Source organism: Corvus brachyrhynchos, unplaced genomic scaffold, assembly GCF_000691975.1.
Source record: "Corvus brachyrhynchos isolate BGI_N302 unplaced genomic scaffold, ASM69197v1 scaffold18, whole genome shotgun sequence".
NCBI lineage: Eukaryota > Metazoa > Chordata > Aves > Passeriformes > Corvidae > Corvus > Corvus brachyrhynchos.
Window position 1 is genome coordinate 2,164,118 of NW_008246064.1, and position 14,141 is coordinate 2,178,258.

At 41.6% G+C, this 14,141-nt stretch overlaps 1 protein-coding gene across 1 annotated transcript in view; it reads right to left on the reverse strand.

Annotated features, from left to right (window-relative positions):
- Window positions 1–14,141, reverse strand: part of ADCYAP1R1 (ADCYAP receptor type I) — a 105,405-nt gene that overhangs the window by 23,248 nt on the left and 68,016 nt on the right. Inside the window, exons 5-10 of the mRNA XM_017746765.1 lie at window positions 14,045–14,141; window positions 13,436–13,533; window positions 12,828–12,960; window positions 10,526–10,679; window positions 6,292–6,352; window positions 1,725–1,794 (exon numbers count right to left, since the gene is read on the reverse strand). The exon at window positions 14,045–14,141 is cut by the window's right edge and continues 24 nt beyond it. Of these exons, the coding sequence (XP_017602254.1) occupies window positions 1,725–1,794; window positions 6,292–6,352; window positions 10,526–10,679; window positions 12,828–12,960; window positions 13,436–13,533; window positions 14,045–14,141 (613 nt within the window). The remainder of the gene's footprint in view (window positions 1–1,724; window positions 1,795–6,291; window positions 6,353–10,525; window positions 10,680–12,827; window positions 12,961–13,435; window positions 13,534–14,044) is intronic.

The window sequence follows — 14,141 nt, forward strand, 5'->3', positions numbered from 1 at the left end:
TGGAGCAACAGAATTTCTCCTTCTCTTCAGATATTCAGAATCCATCTGGATACAATCCTGAGGAATGTGTTCTTGGGGATCCTGCTTCAGCAGGGAGGTTGGACTAGATAACTTCCAGTGATCCTTTCCAATTTTATCCATTCTGTGAAGCCCAAACAGGGCACTTTAGAACCTCTCAGTCCTCCATGTGCAGGTATCTGATATAATTTGAGCCAAATGCAAGACTTCCATCACTTAAAGAGAGCTCAGACACCTTGCTGACAATTCAGCATCTTGCACTATGACCAAGTACTATTTTAAAGCTAATATTAGATAAATGTAGCTCTGAAATTAATCCCATTCAGCAGACAGAGTGCATTTTCCTTGCCACTGACATTTAATGTTTTTTTAGATGCCCCAGGCTGTCCCACTTGGCCTTCAGCTGACACCCCAACAGGCACAGAATTTCCATACATCCTAAGACAGGTCTGCCAGCTCCAGACCAATGTTCCACATGCTCTGGGGTCTTAATTACGGCATTTGTGTCTGTGTTTAAGCAACTGAACCACTCCTTTCCTACAGAGTCTTTGCTTGCAGGAAGTGCTCCATCATTTAATTTGCAATAATTCTTCTCAATAATGGAATTCCTCAGCATTGTGGGTGGAAAACAGTGGAAATTTAGAGAATTTTCCCACCAGTCCAGCACAGGGATGCCGCACAGTTTGTAAAGTATTTCAAGAGGTTTAAATTGGTTATTTGTCCTCAGGAGAGTTGAGGAAGTACCTTCTCTGTCATATCTGAAATGGAGTGTTGGCCTTTGCATATTAAGTGTTTTCAACTTTTAATTGTTAATTGTTTAATTAGCGCTTATTCAAATTACCCATCAACCCAGTTAAGAGTTATTAAGTTCCAAAGTTATTCCCCTCATTAGTTGATTAAGTGTTTTACATAATTCCTCGTTAAAAATCCCTTGTTAATAAAGTTCCACAAGTTTGTTCCCCTCTTTTGTCCCTAAAAAGTGTAAAAACCCACAATGTCTTAATTCCTGTATGTGCCCAAGTTAATTACCCTGTTTTTAAGAGTTCTCTGAAATACTTATAGCCCAGTTTTAAACCTTTTACCAAGTGTTCTTAACCTGTGTAAGTTTTAAGTGAGTTTTGAGCTTTGCCAAAAAGGAGACCTTCAAACTGACAGGGAGCTATTTTTAGAACCTGGCCCACCGTGGCAACCTGGAATTTTAATGAGGGCTTCTCCCACCTTTGGAGCCGATGGCATTTTTCCCCTAAATAACAACGAGCCATTGGCAGACTGAGATGACCTCACCTCAAGACACCACCGATCATCCAGGACCATGGGGGCTGGACAGTGGGCGCTCATGGGCGGGACCCAGACTCTATAAAACTGCTGGACACCAGCTCAGAGGTGCCATTTTCACCTCAGACGGGCTGCTGGTGACGCCTGACGCTGGGAGCACAGGCCTCTACCTCTTTCAAAAGGCAATTTAACCACTCTGACTTTGGGCTAGCTGAAGCCCCCCAGCGTTGTAAGGTCTCTGCTTTGGGACTTTTGAGCCCATTCGGCCAACAAGGTCTCTAATCACTGCAGACCCGTTTTTCTTTTTGGCTTTATTATTCTTTTGTACTTGCAATTTTTTTGCTGATTGTTGTTTTAATAAATTGTTCTTACTTATATTAATTAAGAACGAAGAGTTGTGTCATTCCTCACATTCTCCAAGTGCTACTTACCATGATTGACCCGACCACGGGACCCTTGATCACCCACCACAAGGCAGTGTTGTCATTCATGTCCCAGCAGCTGCAGACGTTAAGGAAAGAATGGGATGGGGGAAGAGAAGGAAAGAAAACAAGACATAACAAAGAAATTAATGAGCTTAAAACTGTTTTTAAGGGGGAAGAATGCGAGAGGTTGGTTTCGCAGCTAAATTATTTTATTGAAGTTTGAAGTGATAGTTCTTTACTTTGTCTTATTGCAGCTTTCTTTTACAGCCTTTCCACAATTTTCTGAAAGTAAAAGAAATACTTTTGTGGCAGTTTCAATGGAACTTCTTATTAAACAGCTTAAGTATTTTGGAAAACCCATTTAAGTGCGTTTCTGTGTCTACAATTGTGAAGTTGCCTCTTTTAAAAAAAACCAAAACTTCAGGGATACATTGAAGAGTAAGAGATGGTTATTCCAAAATTTGAAGTTTCACTTATTTTTCTAGGGTTAACAGAGACGAATGTGAGCTTCTGACCCTGACACAAGCATTCTTACACACCAGGATCCTGGTTGTATTCACATATAGGAATCATTTTCCAGTCATTGGGTTGGAAGTCCTATCCAGGATTCATCTGAGAAGGATCAAATACTGGCCAACAGTTGGGGTCAGCTAATTTGTTAAGCTGTTGCTGGTGAGTAGACATAAATAAAATGACATTTCTACCCCAGAATTTAAACCCTTCCTCTGGAATCACCAAAGGATTCTGCAGAAGTTTATTTCACGTAAGTGCACTTGGACATTCAAATATAGGACTCATGTACAAATAGGGTTTAATGTTAACATACATTTTTAGAGCTAGGAGGTCAATAATAACAAAAAGAATCTTATTTCTTAGCCTCTGACTACTCTTTATTATTGAGAAATGTCTTAATGACTCTTTTAAGTCATCAGGAATTTGTCAGCTAAAAATTTTCTTTCATTTGTCTCCACTTTCTTCCCCCTAGAAAATATTAAATCACAGAAATCTGTCTACTTTGTACCTGCAGTTCTGAGAAAGGAGTTTTTCCTTCCCACTGGGAAAAGAGCCAAAGTCCCAGCAGAGGCTGTCACGGTGCATTTGTCAAATGACAAAAAACAATTGGGAAGAACATACAGGAATAGAACACTGCTGGTCTCATGAGAGTTTAAGGCAACTTGTGTGTCATTTAAATGGTTGCGTGGTAGCATCTGGGGGAAAAGTGAAAATCTTTACACAAAACTATACACATGCGTAAAAGTGAGGAAGCAGAACTAAAATCCCATCATCAAAGTGCGTGTGAGAGAAATCCCAAACGGCTGAGTGATGGCTGGTTTAAAAATTTCAGTTAAATTTATATTTTCCATTGACCAATATTCATTATTTTCAGTCAAACAATATTCATTATTTTCACTCGAACAATTTATTTATTCATTTCAGATGAAGAATATTTATTTTACTGGATTCTCAAAACCAACACTAAGGATGTGTGTGGCACAGCTGGTGAGAATTGAGAAAATTTACAGGTGGAGTGTCAAATTTACACAAAATGATGTATTTTTCCTTCTGTTTGCAAAGCATGGAAACCTGAAACCACCCAAAATCTATGGGACTGATGACTGAGATTTTCAATTGTAAATTAATATTTCCGAGTAACCTTACTTTGGATGCCCAACTTAAAATATTTGAAAGAAGATAAATGCTCAGAGGGTTTGCCTTACCCACAGTCTGGAAATCTGGGGTTTTTTCAGTGATCAACAATTGTACGGACCTAAAATCATCCACTATCTTTCAAATTCTTTGTATTTATCAATTAGGTGTTGTCTACTGAAAACATCCATTATTTTCGAGCTCAACCTCCTTATGAAGGACATTAAATTTGACATGGAAGTTTTTGGTGAACTGAACAATGTTGGAAGAATCTGGGCAAATTCTCATATTAATTTAGCTGTACAAGTAGATACCGATGTGTGGCAATTTGTCTGTGTAGGAACGAGGAGCAACAGGGATAGGAATCTGCCTCCTCTGATTCCAGTCACCTGGATTGTAGACACCAATAGCCCAGTTAATTATCCCAAAATCTGGTTGGGACAAAGAGACACTTGGTGGTCGTTTTGGGGTTTTCTTCCCCATACTGAGGTGTTTGAAATGTGTACTCTAGGGTGATACATCATCCCCTACAAATTCCTATTCTTAGACCTCTCTGCTTTTTTCTTCTCCTCTTCTTAGACCTTTTCCTTTGTTTAGACCACTCCTCTGTTGTTACAAGACATGTCCCCAGTAAGCTCAATTCCCAACCTCCTCCTTGTAGATGTCAACAGTGAATCAGATTAAGCTCACGAGAGGTTTTTTTCCAGGATTTTTTTGTCCAGTCCCTGTGACACCTACAGGATAAATGTGGGGCAAGGAACCACCATCTCCTCCTCAGATAAACAAGTGGGAATGCACAACAGAATGCTTGGAATTTTTTGTACTATGTAAACAAGCTCCCTAATTTCTGTCAAATGCTTCCCTACAGTGCAAGACTCTTCTCCAGGATGGATGAAGGGAAGGGATGCAGAGGGCTGGGGAAAGGATGTGATTTCCATTTGCAAAGGCCAGAGTCTGATCTCTGCTACATCTCTGGTGCACGTCTGGAATAACTCCTGTTAAATCAGGAGCAGAGCTCTGGATCAACAGTTGCATTTATCTCCTCAATCCTGTCACTGACAGTGATGGAAGTCAGAAGCTGAAGTCGAGGGAGCTCTGCCAGTTTTATAAGGGACAGGCAGGAGGGGACTTGGGCTCTGAGCCTGTATTCCAGTCCATGCCTTTGCCACTGTGGTTTTCCGGTTCAGTAATTTCTGCAATGTTTTCAGGCTCATGCTGGCTTCTCCCCCACTCCCAGAACAATGCTTGCTGACTTACAGAAAGTAACCACTGAGACTCTCAGCTAGAACCTGTCTGAATGTCTTGCATGCTAAATAGCGTCTCTAAATACAAGGAACCTTTTTGTTTGTTTTTTTATTTCTTCTTTTTCATTCTATGAGACATTCTCCTACCTGCAAAATGCAAGGGCTATTTGGACTTGTAAGAGAAATTAGTGCTTTCAGGACCAGTGTTGTAATCATAATAATAACACAACAGGGGTTTCTGGCTTATTTTGCATGGAAATAAATGATTTAATTTGTCTTAATGTCAAAATAGAACATTGGGTCAAAGCACTGGCATGCCCACTGGAGGAAAGGCTTTATGTGCTTTCCAGAGAGAGTCTGGAAGAACAAGGATGAATAAAACCTGACAGAACAATGAGTTTTGTGGCAATTTTGGATCCAGGTATCTCCAGTATTAGGGAAAATTAAAGCATAAGCCTCAATGACTTGGAAATGGGATTTGGGTACGAAGTGCCTGCCCCTCAGTTCTGTGTTTTCAAAGAACCACTGACTGATTTTTGAAATTTTACTCAGTCTGCCTCATTTTTTCTAACATTTCACCAAGTTCAAACATAACTCTCCTGAAAAAGCCTTGCCAAGTTTGTCTTTTCAGGGTGTAAATACACATCCATTCCTACATGCCACAGTTGCTGCTCTATCAGAGCAGATCCTGACTACCAAAATATGCAGGTGCATCTCTGGGAGCAGCTTTTCCTTCTGGTCCTTTAGAAAAGGGATACAGGATATTTGCAGCTTTTTTTCCTCGCCAAAAGAGACAATTTGGGAAGCACCTACCCTTTTGAATTCTTTCTGAAATAGTTTAACTTTTTTTTTCCACACAGAAGACAGAATGTGGATTTCTGTCTCACCCCTATTCATCTCCCCTGCAAGATTCATGGAAAACCCTCCTCAGTGGGAAGCTAAACTCCTAATTGCCACAGTAAGTCAAAGCTCAGCAATGCCTTGTGCAGATTTCCTTCATTGTATTAGATTTGTCTCCAATAATTTCTACAGCTGAGTTTATCACCTTCATCTTCCTCCACAATCAGTGGGAAAGAAGCAGAGAATTATGTGGGATTCAACTCACAGCTCTTGTAAGATGAGACAAACCATATCCTGGGCTCCAGTAATTTAATGGAAAGGGGAATGGGGTGCAGGTTTACAGGTTTGATGCCTGAATCTTCTTTTAGGAATTCCCCAGAGCAGGGGTGGCACAGACATCGAACTGTGGCTCTTTATGAACAGGAAAGTTTATTTACTTGAACACTGCACCTAAGCTATGTTTGTACACAAATCAATGCCAGAAATAGAAGGAGAAAATAGGACATGGCCTCAAGCTGTGCCAGGGGAGGTTCAGGCTAGACATCAGGAAGATTTTTTTCACTAAAAGGGTTGTTGAACATTGGAAGGGGCTGCCCAGGGAGGTTTGGAGTCCCCATCCCTGGAGGTGTCCAAGGAACACCTGGACGTGGCACTCAGTGCTCTGGGCTCTGTGACGTGGTGGGGATGGGGCACAGCTTGGACTCGATGACCTTGGAGGTCTTTCCCAACCTAAATGATTCTTTCACTCTGTGATTCTGTGCTCTCCGATCATCACATTCCTGTGGCACCCTTGCCATGGTGCTGGACGCACCTGAAATCATTTCCCACACAGCAGCACCTACCCAGTGTCATCGAAGTGAAGCCTCAGCACTGCCCAGACAGTGACACAAATTGTTGGGGTACCTGCACAGGACAAAACAGTGACACCATTAACATTCCAGACACACTTGATATTCAGCAGTGAGCATTTGATGCAACCTCTCCACTGAGGTTTTGCTTCCTAACAGCACTTGTGCATGAGATAATGCAAATTACTGAGTTAATTCAGAGCTCTAGAAATATCCATCTCAATCAGGGGTGGGATTGCAGAAGGAAAACTGGTAACAGGAAAGAAAGACACTGTTCTGGGTCATTACTGCTCAATGTTTTGCTACATCTTGCTGCATGAGGAGTCAAACAAAGTCTGGACAGAACAGAATCAGCCACATCCATGTCTAGAGCTACTGGAATCAGGCAAGAACTGCAGTGCCAGATGTTGAGCTGGAATGGCATTATTGGATTCTGTGTATTCTTCTGTGGTTTTGTTGTAAATGATTTACATATGTTGCATTTGTTCTGTTCCTGTGTAAATAACCAGTTTTGCTTTACTTATGTAACCAAAACAAATCCATAGAAAAGAAGTTTCCTTAGCTCACAGGAATATTTAATTTTTTTTCATTAAAAAAATACCAAAACACAAGAACAGACTCCAAAAAGAGAATGTTGGAGTAAGGATTTAATTCCTATTTCAGACATTTCTTCACTTTCAAAAAATGCATGTAAAATACAAATTTAATTAAAACAGTAAGAATGCACTGAAAAACCTGGATTTATTTTCCTTTCTGAAAAAAACTAAAAGTGTGATTTTTCAGTGGAAATATTTTTATAAAATAATGCATTTATGCAAGACAAGTTGGATCTCCACTGTCTGGAAAATAAAATCTTTCACTAAGAAATTACTGACACCTGTTCAGGCGCCTCTGGAAAAATAAAGTGCTTAAAAGCAAACAAAACAAGGACCTTGATAACCCCATCTCCCAGCAGTGAACGAGACTGTGGCGAGTTGACAGGAACAATTATATTTCATACATTTTGCAAGGCTATGTTGATGTCACATTAATTAGTAACCCATTTGAACCCACTTAGACGAGTCTCAGTCTAATCATATTCCCACCATCAGAAATAAAAATATCCCTGTTAGACCTGGGTGACTGATGGAGTCCTCCCCCTTCAAACAACCACACAGAGAAAAAATTGAAGGGAAAATTATATAAAGACATAAAATGACAGGCTTTGGGGAAAAGAAATGCATATTTAATTTCAGTCGAAGTCTACTTTTCTCACAGGTGAACACCTAGAAAACACTGAGATCTTTGTGCCCTTAAAGGAGCTAAAATTAATTTTTAAATATCAAATTTTAATTTTCATTTTATCAAATTAACCCTGAAATATCAAATATTTGCCCAGAGAAGCTATGGGTGTCTCATCCCTGGAAGTGTTCAAGGCTGGGTTGGATGAGGTTTGGAGCAACCTGGGATGGTGGAAGGTGTCCATGGCAGGAGGATTGGAATGAGATGAGTTTTATGGTCTCTTCCAATCCAAACCATTCTATGAATCTGTGAAACATGGGTCTCATGTTTTATTTAGTTTGCACTGATTTCCTCTATATAAATTTTGATGCTTTGAATAGTGCTCCAAATCTGTAAAATGTGCAGGAAGGCAGAATTAAAACTGAATGTTTCATAAAAATACAGTTAAAAACCCCACGTTTCAGATCAGCTTGGAGTTTTGAACCATCTGCTGCATGAATATACAAATACTCACACTGCTTTTCTTTACATCAAAAGATTTATATCTCTTCATCACCTCCTTTTCAGCTTCTGAGGAACATTAGAAAACAGGCAAGCCCTGAAGGCTGAGATTTATTCTTGCTGACTTCTGCTGCCCTGAGTTATGAGCAGGCATTAGGAGAGAGCTCAGGAAGACAGCAGTCTATCCAGAGAATTCACCAGCATATTGCAGATTTAGGAAGGAAAAATTGCCTGGATCAACAGAGCCATATGCAGTTCTCATTAATCAAATGAGGACACTGACATCTCAGCACATTTGAAGAAACAGATAAACATCCAGATGCTGCAAAGTGCTGAGCTCTTGTTTCGTGCTGCTTCAGCGCAGCTCCCTCCCCACCTGAGCTGAGGGGCTGCTTTTGCCCTCCAGGGATTGAATCCAGAGTCTGGAAGTGCCTCTGTTGGCTTTGCAAAGTGCCAATTGCTCCCACCAGGTCAGGGGAAGTGCAAGTGCAGCTGAAACACGCGAGAGCTGAGAAAATAATTGTGTTTAAAAGAACGAAACAAACCTCACACCATCCACACCTGGAGAGTTACTAAAGGACATTAATAATACTGTTTTGAATCTGAAGTGGTTTGAGTGTTGTGTCCAGGTGTGGGACACCCAGCATAAGCTGGACATGGACCTGCTGCCATGAATCCAGAGGAGGCCATGAAGGTGCTCCGAGGGCTGGAGCCCCTTTACTGTGGAGAAAAGCTGGAAGAGCTGGGGGTGTTCACCTGGAGAAGAAAAGGTTCTGAGGAGACCTCAGAGACCCTTCCAGGGCCTAAAGGGGCTTCAGGAATGCTGGGGAGGGACTTAGGACAAGGGCTTGGAGTGAGAGGATCCAGGGAATGGCTTCCCACTGCCAGAGGGCAGGGATAGATGGGATATGGGGAACGAATTGCTCCCTGTGAGGGTGGGCAGGCCCTGGCACAGGGTGCCCAGAGAAGCTGTGGCTGCCCCTGGATCCCTGTGGAAGTGTCCAAGGCCAGGTTGGACGGGGCTTGGAGCCACCTGGGATAGTGGAAGGTGTCCCTGCCCATGGCAGGGGGTTGGAATTAGATGAATTTTAAAGGTCCTCTTCAACACAAACCATTCCATGATTCCATCAGGTCTATAAATTGAACAGCCAGATATTATTTACAGGACTCAACGCTAAATATTTTAAGGTTGCATTGCAGAATGAATCCATCTGGGTAGTTCATTCATTACAAGGACTGATTAAAAAAATATTAAAGTCTGTTAATATATGCTGGTTTTCAGTATTCTCACATTCAGAGAAATCGACACATATGAAAATTGTGCAAAATTAATTAAAGGGACTCAACTTTTGATCTATGTTCAGATTACAAAGATTTTACAATTTGCAATTTTCCATTGCTTTCCTTTCTAATGGTCAGATTTTCATGTATGTAACCCCCAATTTCTCCATGGAAACACACTTTTCTCTCAGCTATAATGTGATTATACAGCTGCAGATGGTACAAAAGGAACTTTGAACACTTTTTCCAACTGTTCCTTTTCCAAAAGCCTTTTCCAGTAACCATCCATTTCCAACAGCCTTTTTATGGCACAGATTATTTATGATGATTTGTTCACTTTTTTCTCTCTATACCTTCTTTATCTCTATACCTTCTCCCAACATTTTTTTCTTCTCCCTACTGTAGGGAGTCTTTACCAGGAGATAAAAATTTTGGTTTGTGTACAACTGCTTCAGGTGGGAAAAAACAAGACCATCTGTTGATTTCTTGAAGGTTCAGGCTACATAAGGATGTGTTTTCAAAGGAGAATAGTTTAAGGCATGGGGTTGGTGTGTAAACTTTACACATGAATATACAGGATCATTTCTAATTATTTCAGAAGTGTATATATGTATTAAAATGAAGTTTAACCTTCTCAGGGAACATTTTAAATGAATGTATTCTTCTGCATTCACCATCCGATTTCTGCACAAAAACATCAGCAAAGAAGTGCTTGAATTAACACAGGAATCAACTTATATCCAGAAGGCCAGAATGAAAAATAATTACAGTGGTTATCATCATTTAACTGGCTTTTCTGAAACAAATCTTGTTCCTTCCCACTGCAAGTTTTTATTTCCCATCCAGGTAGGATAAGCAGACGTGAATACTCTTTTGGATACATTTTCTATTTAGTCATTATCTGGGAGAAAGGCACAAATGAAGTCATAGAAAATGGACTGGACTCAGCCTTACAGATTTGATTAAGCTGAAGAAGTTGATATTAAGATCATATCTTGTAGAAGGCAATTTTCTGTTGTGGATTACACCTCTGCAAGAGATGCGATGTCCTCCAGATTTCAGTGCAACTCTAATCACACCAAAAATCACAACATAGTTCGGGCTGTGGTGGTACTTTTATACCAAGACTAAAATTATAATTTGAAACTGCATGTGGAAATACCAGATGGTTTGTGGAGTCATCCTGCACCCTTGAGACACATTTGAGACAAGAAATGCCACATACCCCAGCCAATGATTGTGTACCAGTAGAAATATCTCCTCTCTGGGAAGAAGGTTTCTACCAGCAAAGTGAAGAGGTACAAGCCCTCGATGAACAGCCAGAAGTAGTTGGACATGACACAGTAGTGAAAAAACACCATCACTGCTTTGCATTCCACCTGCAGAGGAGCAAGAAGAACAAAGTTATTTCAATCTAACAGAAAAAAATGCTTTTAAGCTCTCCAAATCTCTCAGTGGAAAAAGCTGGGACTGGTATTATGGACTTTTAATAGTAAGTTTTAAAGAATGGGAAGAATGTGAGGTATCACTTAGGCAGCAAAGCCTGGATGGGGAAGAAGCCAATTTTACCAGTGGGAAGTGGTCAAGAAGCACCTGCAGAGCAGCTTGAGCATGTCCTGCATTGCTGAGAGCCCACAGCCCCAGAGAACACCAATTGCTGGACTTAAGCCTCCTTCCAGGGTTAAATGCAGGGAAGAAAAGAATCCAGTTGTGTGCTGAGAAACTTAGGGAAGGATGTGAAATGGCAGGATGATTGTGGAAAGCCCTGAGAGCAGGATCTGAAAGGATGAACCCTCCTGTGTGCAGCTGGGAATTGCACTTCCTTGCCATCCATCATCAGTGTTGTCACTCAAGGACAGAAAATGGAAGTAAGTGTGAGAAAAAAGGAGGCTGAGTGATCAGCTGTAAAAAAATGATGGAAGCTTTCATTCATGGACAGGAGGGGGAAGGAGCAAACTAAAGAAAAATGAAAAATAGAAATAGAATTAAAATAAAACATTAAATTTTTTAAAAAAGGAATGGAGTTTGTTTAGCCTGGAGAAAAGGAGGCTCAGGGAGGACATTATCACTGTCTACAACTCCCTAACAGGAGGTGGTAACAAGGTCAGTCTCTTCTCCCAGGTAACAAACGATAGGACAAGAGGAAATTGTCTTAAATTGCATCAGGGGAGGTTGAGATCGGCTATTAGGTAAAATTTCTTCACAGAGGGGTTGTCAATCACTGGAACAGGCTCCAGGTCAGTGGTGGAGTTACCATGCATGGAGTGTTTAAAAGACGTGCAAACGTGGCACTTGGGGACGTGCTTTAGTGGTGAATGTGGTGGTGCTTGGGAATGGTTGGACTCAATTTTAGAGGGTTTTTCCAACCTAAACGATTCTGTGATTCTGTGACAAAAGCCTAAGGTGGAAACCAAGCTCTACCCTGTGAGAGTGGGATACATTGGTCTTTCCAGTGCTGCACCCCGGTGCAATGGTGGATGCCATTAGTCCTACAAAAGCAGGAGTTTCCAACAAATCCCAGCAGAATTCGTGTATAAAATGGAAGCTCCTGCTGGAGGCAGTGATTGCTCCCCACTTAGACTTCATCCTCTGGGCCAAATCTACAACCGAGGTGTTTAAACCATCAGATCTCGAGTTTCTTCACGGAAGCTCTACCAGGGCTGAAGCTCTGGCCATAAAATGGCTGATTTTAACGTGTTTTATGCTTTAAGTGTTTCCAAACAAAGAGGCAGATGCCACCATTGGAAGAGCAGCATGAACAAACTACAGACCTTACATGGCTTCAGCTTTCTCATGGAGAAGAATTAAGAGCAAAAACTAGTTTCAATGACAAAGAAAAGGCTGACTAGGAAACTACACAGCTGCACTTGCCTTGTGGAAGTGACTCACAGGGAATTTAGCTCATAACTGGATGGATAAAGGAGAGCTCAGTTTGTAATTCTGCCATAATTACACCCAGTGAGCTGATTTATCATATCAAATACTAGCCTTAAATGTGAAAGGAATCAGGATTTACACATAATATACAGCTAAATGCATCAGTGAAAGAGTGCTCTGCATGAAACTACACATTTCAGAGACAAAGATGGGGGAAGTGCTGATGATTTTCTGCAAGTGTGACCATCAGATGTATTCTCTGTGTCTGAATGGTCATCCTGTTTACATGTGACTCTGCCTGACATCCAGAACAAATGAGGCTCTGGAGAAAAACCAGACCTGCAGTCGAAGGAAATTGCTCATGTCTGCTCTCATCCCACCTACCACTGAGCAGATCTGGGAAAGGGAGAAACAAACAGGGTAGAGTCAGGAAATAAAAACCTGTGGGCTTGTTCTGAAGGATGCTGGTGACATCATGAGATGAAACACCCAGTCCGGCTGTGAACTGGGTGGGAGGTTAAACACCAACTTTCCCCCAATAACATCTCAGCTCATGATACTCCACAGACTGCTGCCTGCCCCACTGCTTTTTGTTATCTCACTTTGGAAAAAAAAATGAAGGGAAAGGCTTTGGTTTCAGTTTGACTCACCGTGGAGATAAAACAGTGGTTGCCATCCTGCTCAGCATAAAGAACCCCATCCTTAATGAACACAGATATTGCACGGAGGATGAACGAAACAAAGAGGTTCATGTGGATGAAATTCCGAGTGCAATGAAGCTTCCTAGAGAGGAAAGAGGTGGGGGGAGGGGGGAAAAGAGAAAGAAAGAAGAAAATAGTTTTATTTCATGGAAATGTCACACTGGGCCTGAACACACTCGTCCAGAGCACGTTGGTGCTAAGAACAGCAACATCTAAGCCAGGACTATGTTAGTACTGACCCTAAACCTGAGCAAGAGGAGGATTTGCGGATTTTCTTGTAGAAGGATGCAGAGAAGCATAAAATAGACAATAGAACCAGTCCAGTGCAGCTCATGAAGTTTCATAAACCAGATGCACAGCTTCTCCTGCTGCATTTATACCCTGCTGAAATGTGACTTCTGGAGTGTGTCCAAGCTGGGGGAGCAGCCCAGCTAAAGGATTTTCTCCTTCTTATTCTACCTCAGGTGAGACAAAAGCTTTAACTCTGTTTGGGGCAGCTGAGCTCCAGTTTCCTTCCTCCAGGGACTGAGCAGCTCACTGCTCGTGTCCCCACTCACCTGAAGCGACACAGGATGACCATGGCAGTGGTGAGGGACACCAGGGAAGTGCTGTATCCCACGGTGTACAGAGCCTTCACGGAGAGATAGTAGTAATCCTTGGGAGGCAAAAACCAGAGGGTTAAAGGGTTCATCAACAGCCACACACCTGCCAATATGCAGGGAGAACCAGAGGCAGGATCTGTGTCTTGAACAGCCTGGGTTCTTTCCTCTGAGATCTCACTGTACATCAAGCTCTGCTCTATGTCTGGGTCTGCACACCATGAGGTTATTTATCAGTGAGCTAGCAGTGGATATCTATATTTTTTGTAAGAATTTATAGAAAAAAGAATTGGCTATGAGATCCTTTATCACCAGGGAGAGAATAGGGGTTAGCCCATGATTCTAAAAGTTCCAATCTACATCAACATTAAAAGCTTATCCCCTATAAATATTCAATACAGGCCCAGGAAGGATTCAGATCTCACTTCTCACAGTTTTATGCCCATGTACATCTGATTGTTTGTTCTAATCGCTGTCACATCAGAACATGACCAGAGGCTGGACAGAAAGCAGCCTGCTGCTCCCCCCACCCCTTCATTTGTTTTTAATTATGAGATTAATTTGCACCTGGTTATCGGACTCTGTTTCGTTCTCATCGAAGCCGCAGGCATCATAATAGTGAGGGAAAGGTTCAGACCAGCCATCCTCAGTGCAGTTCCTGCTG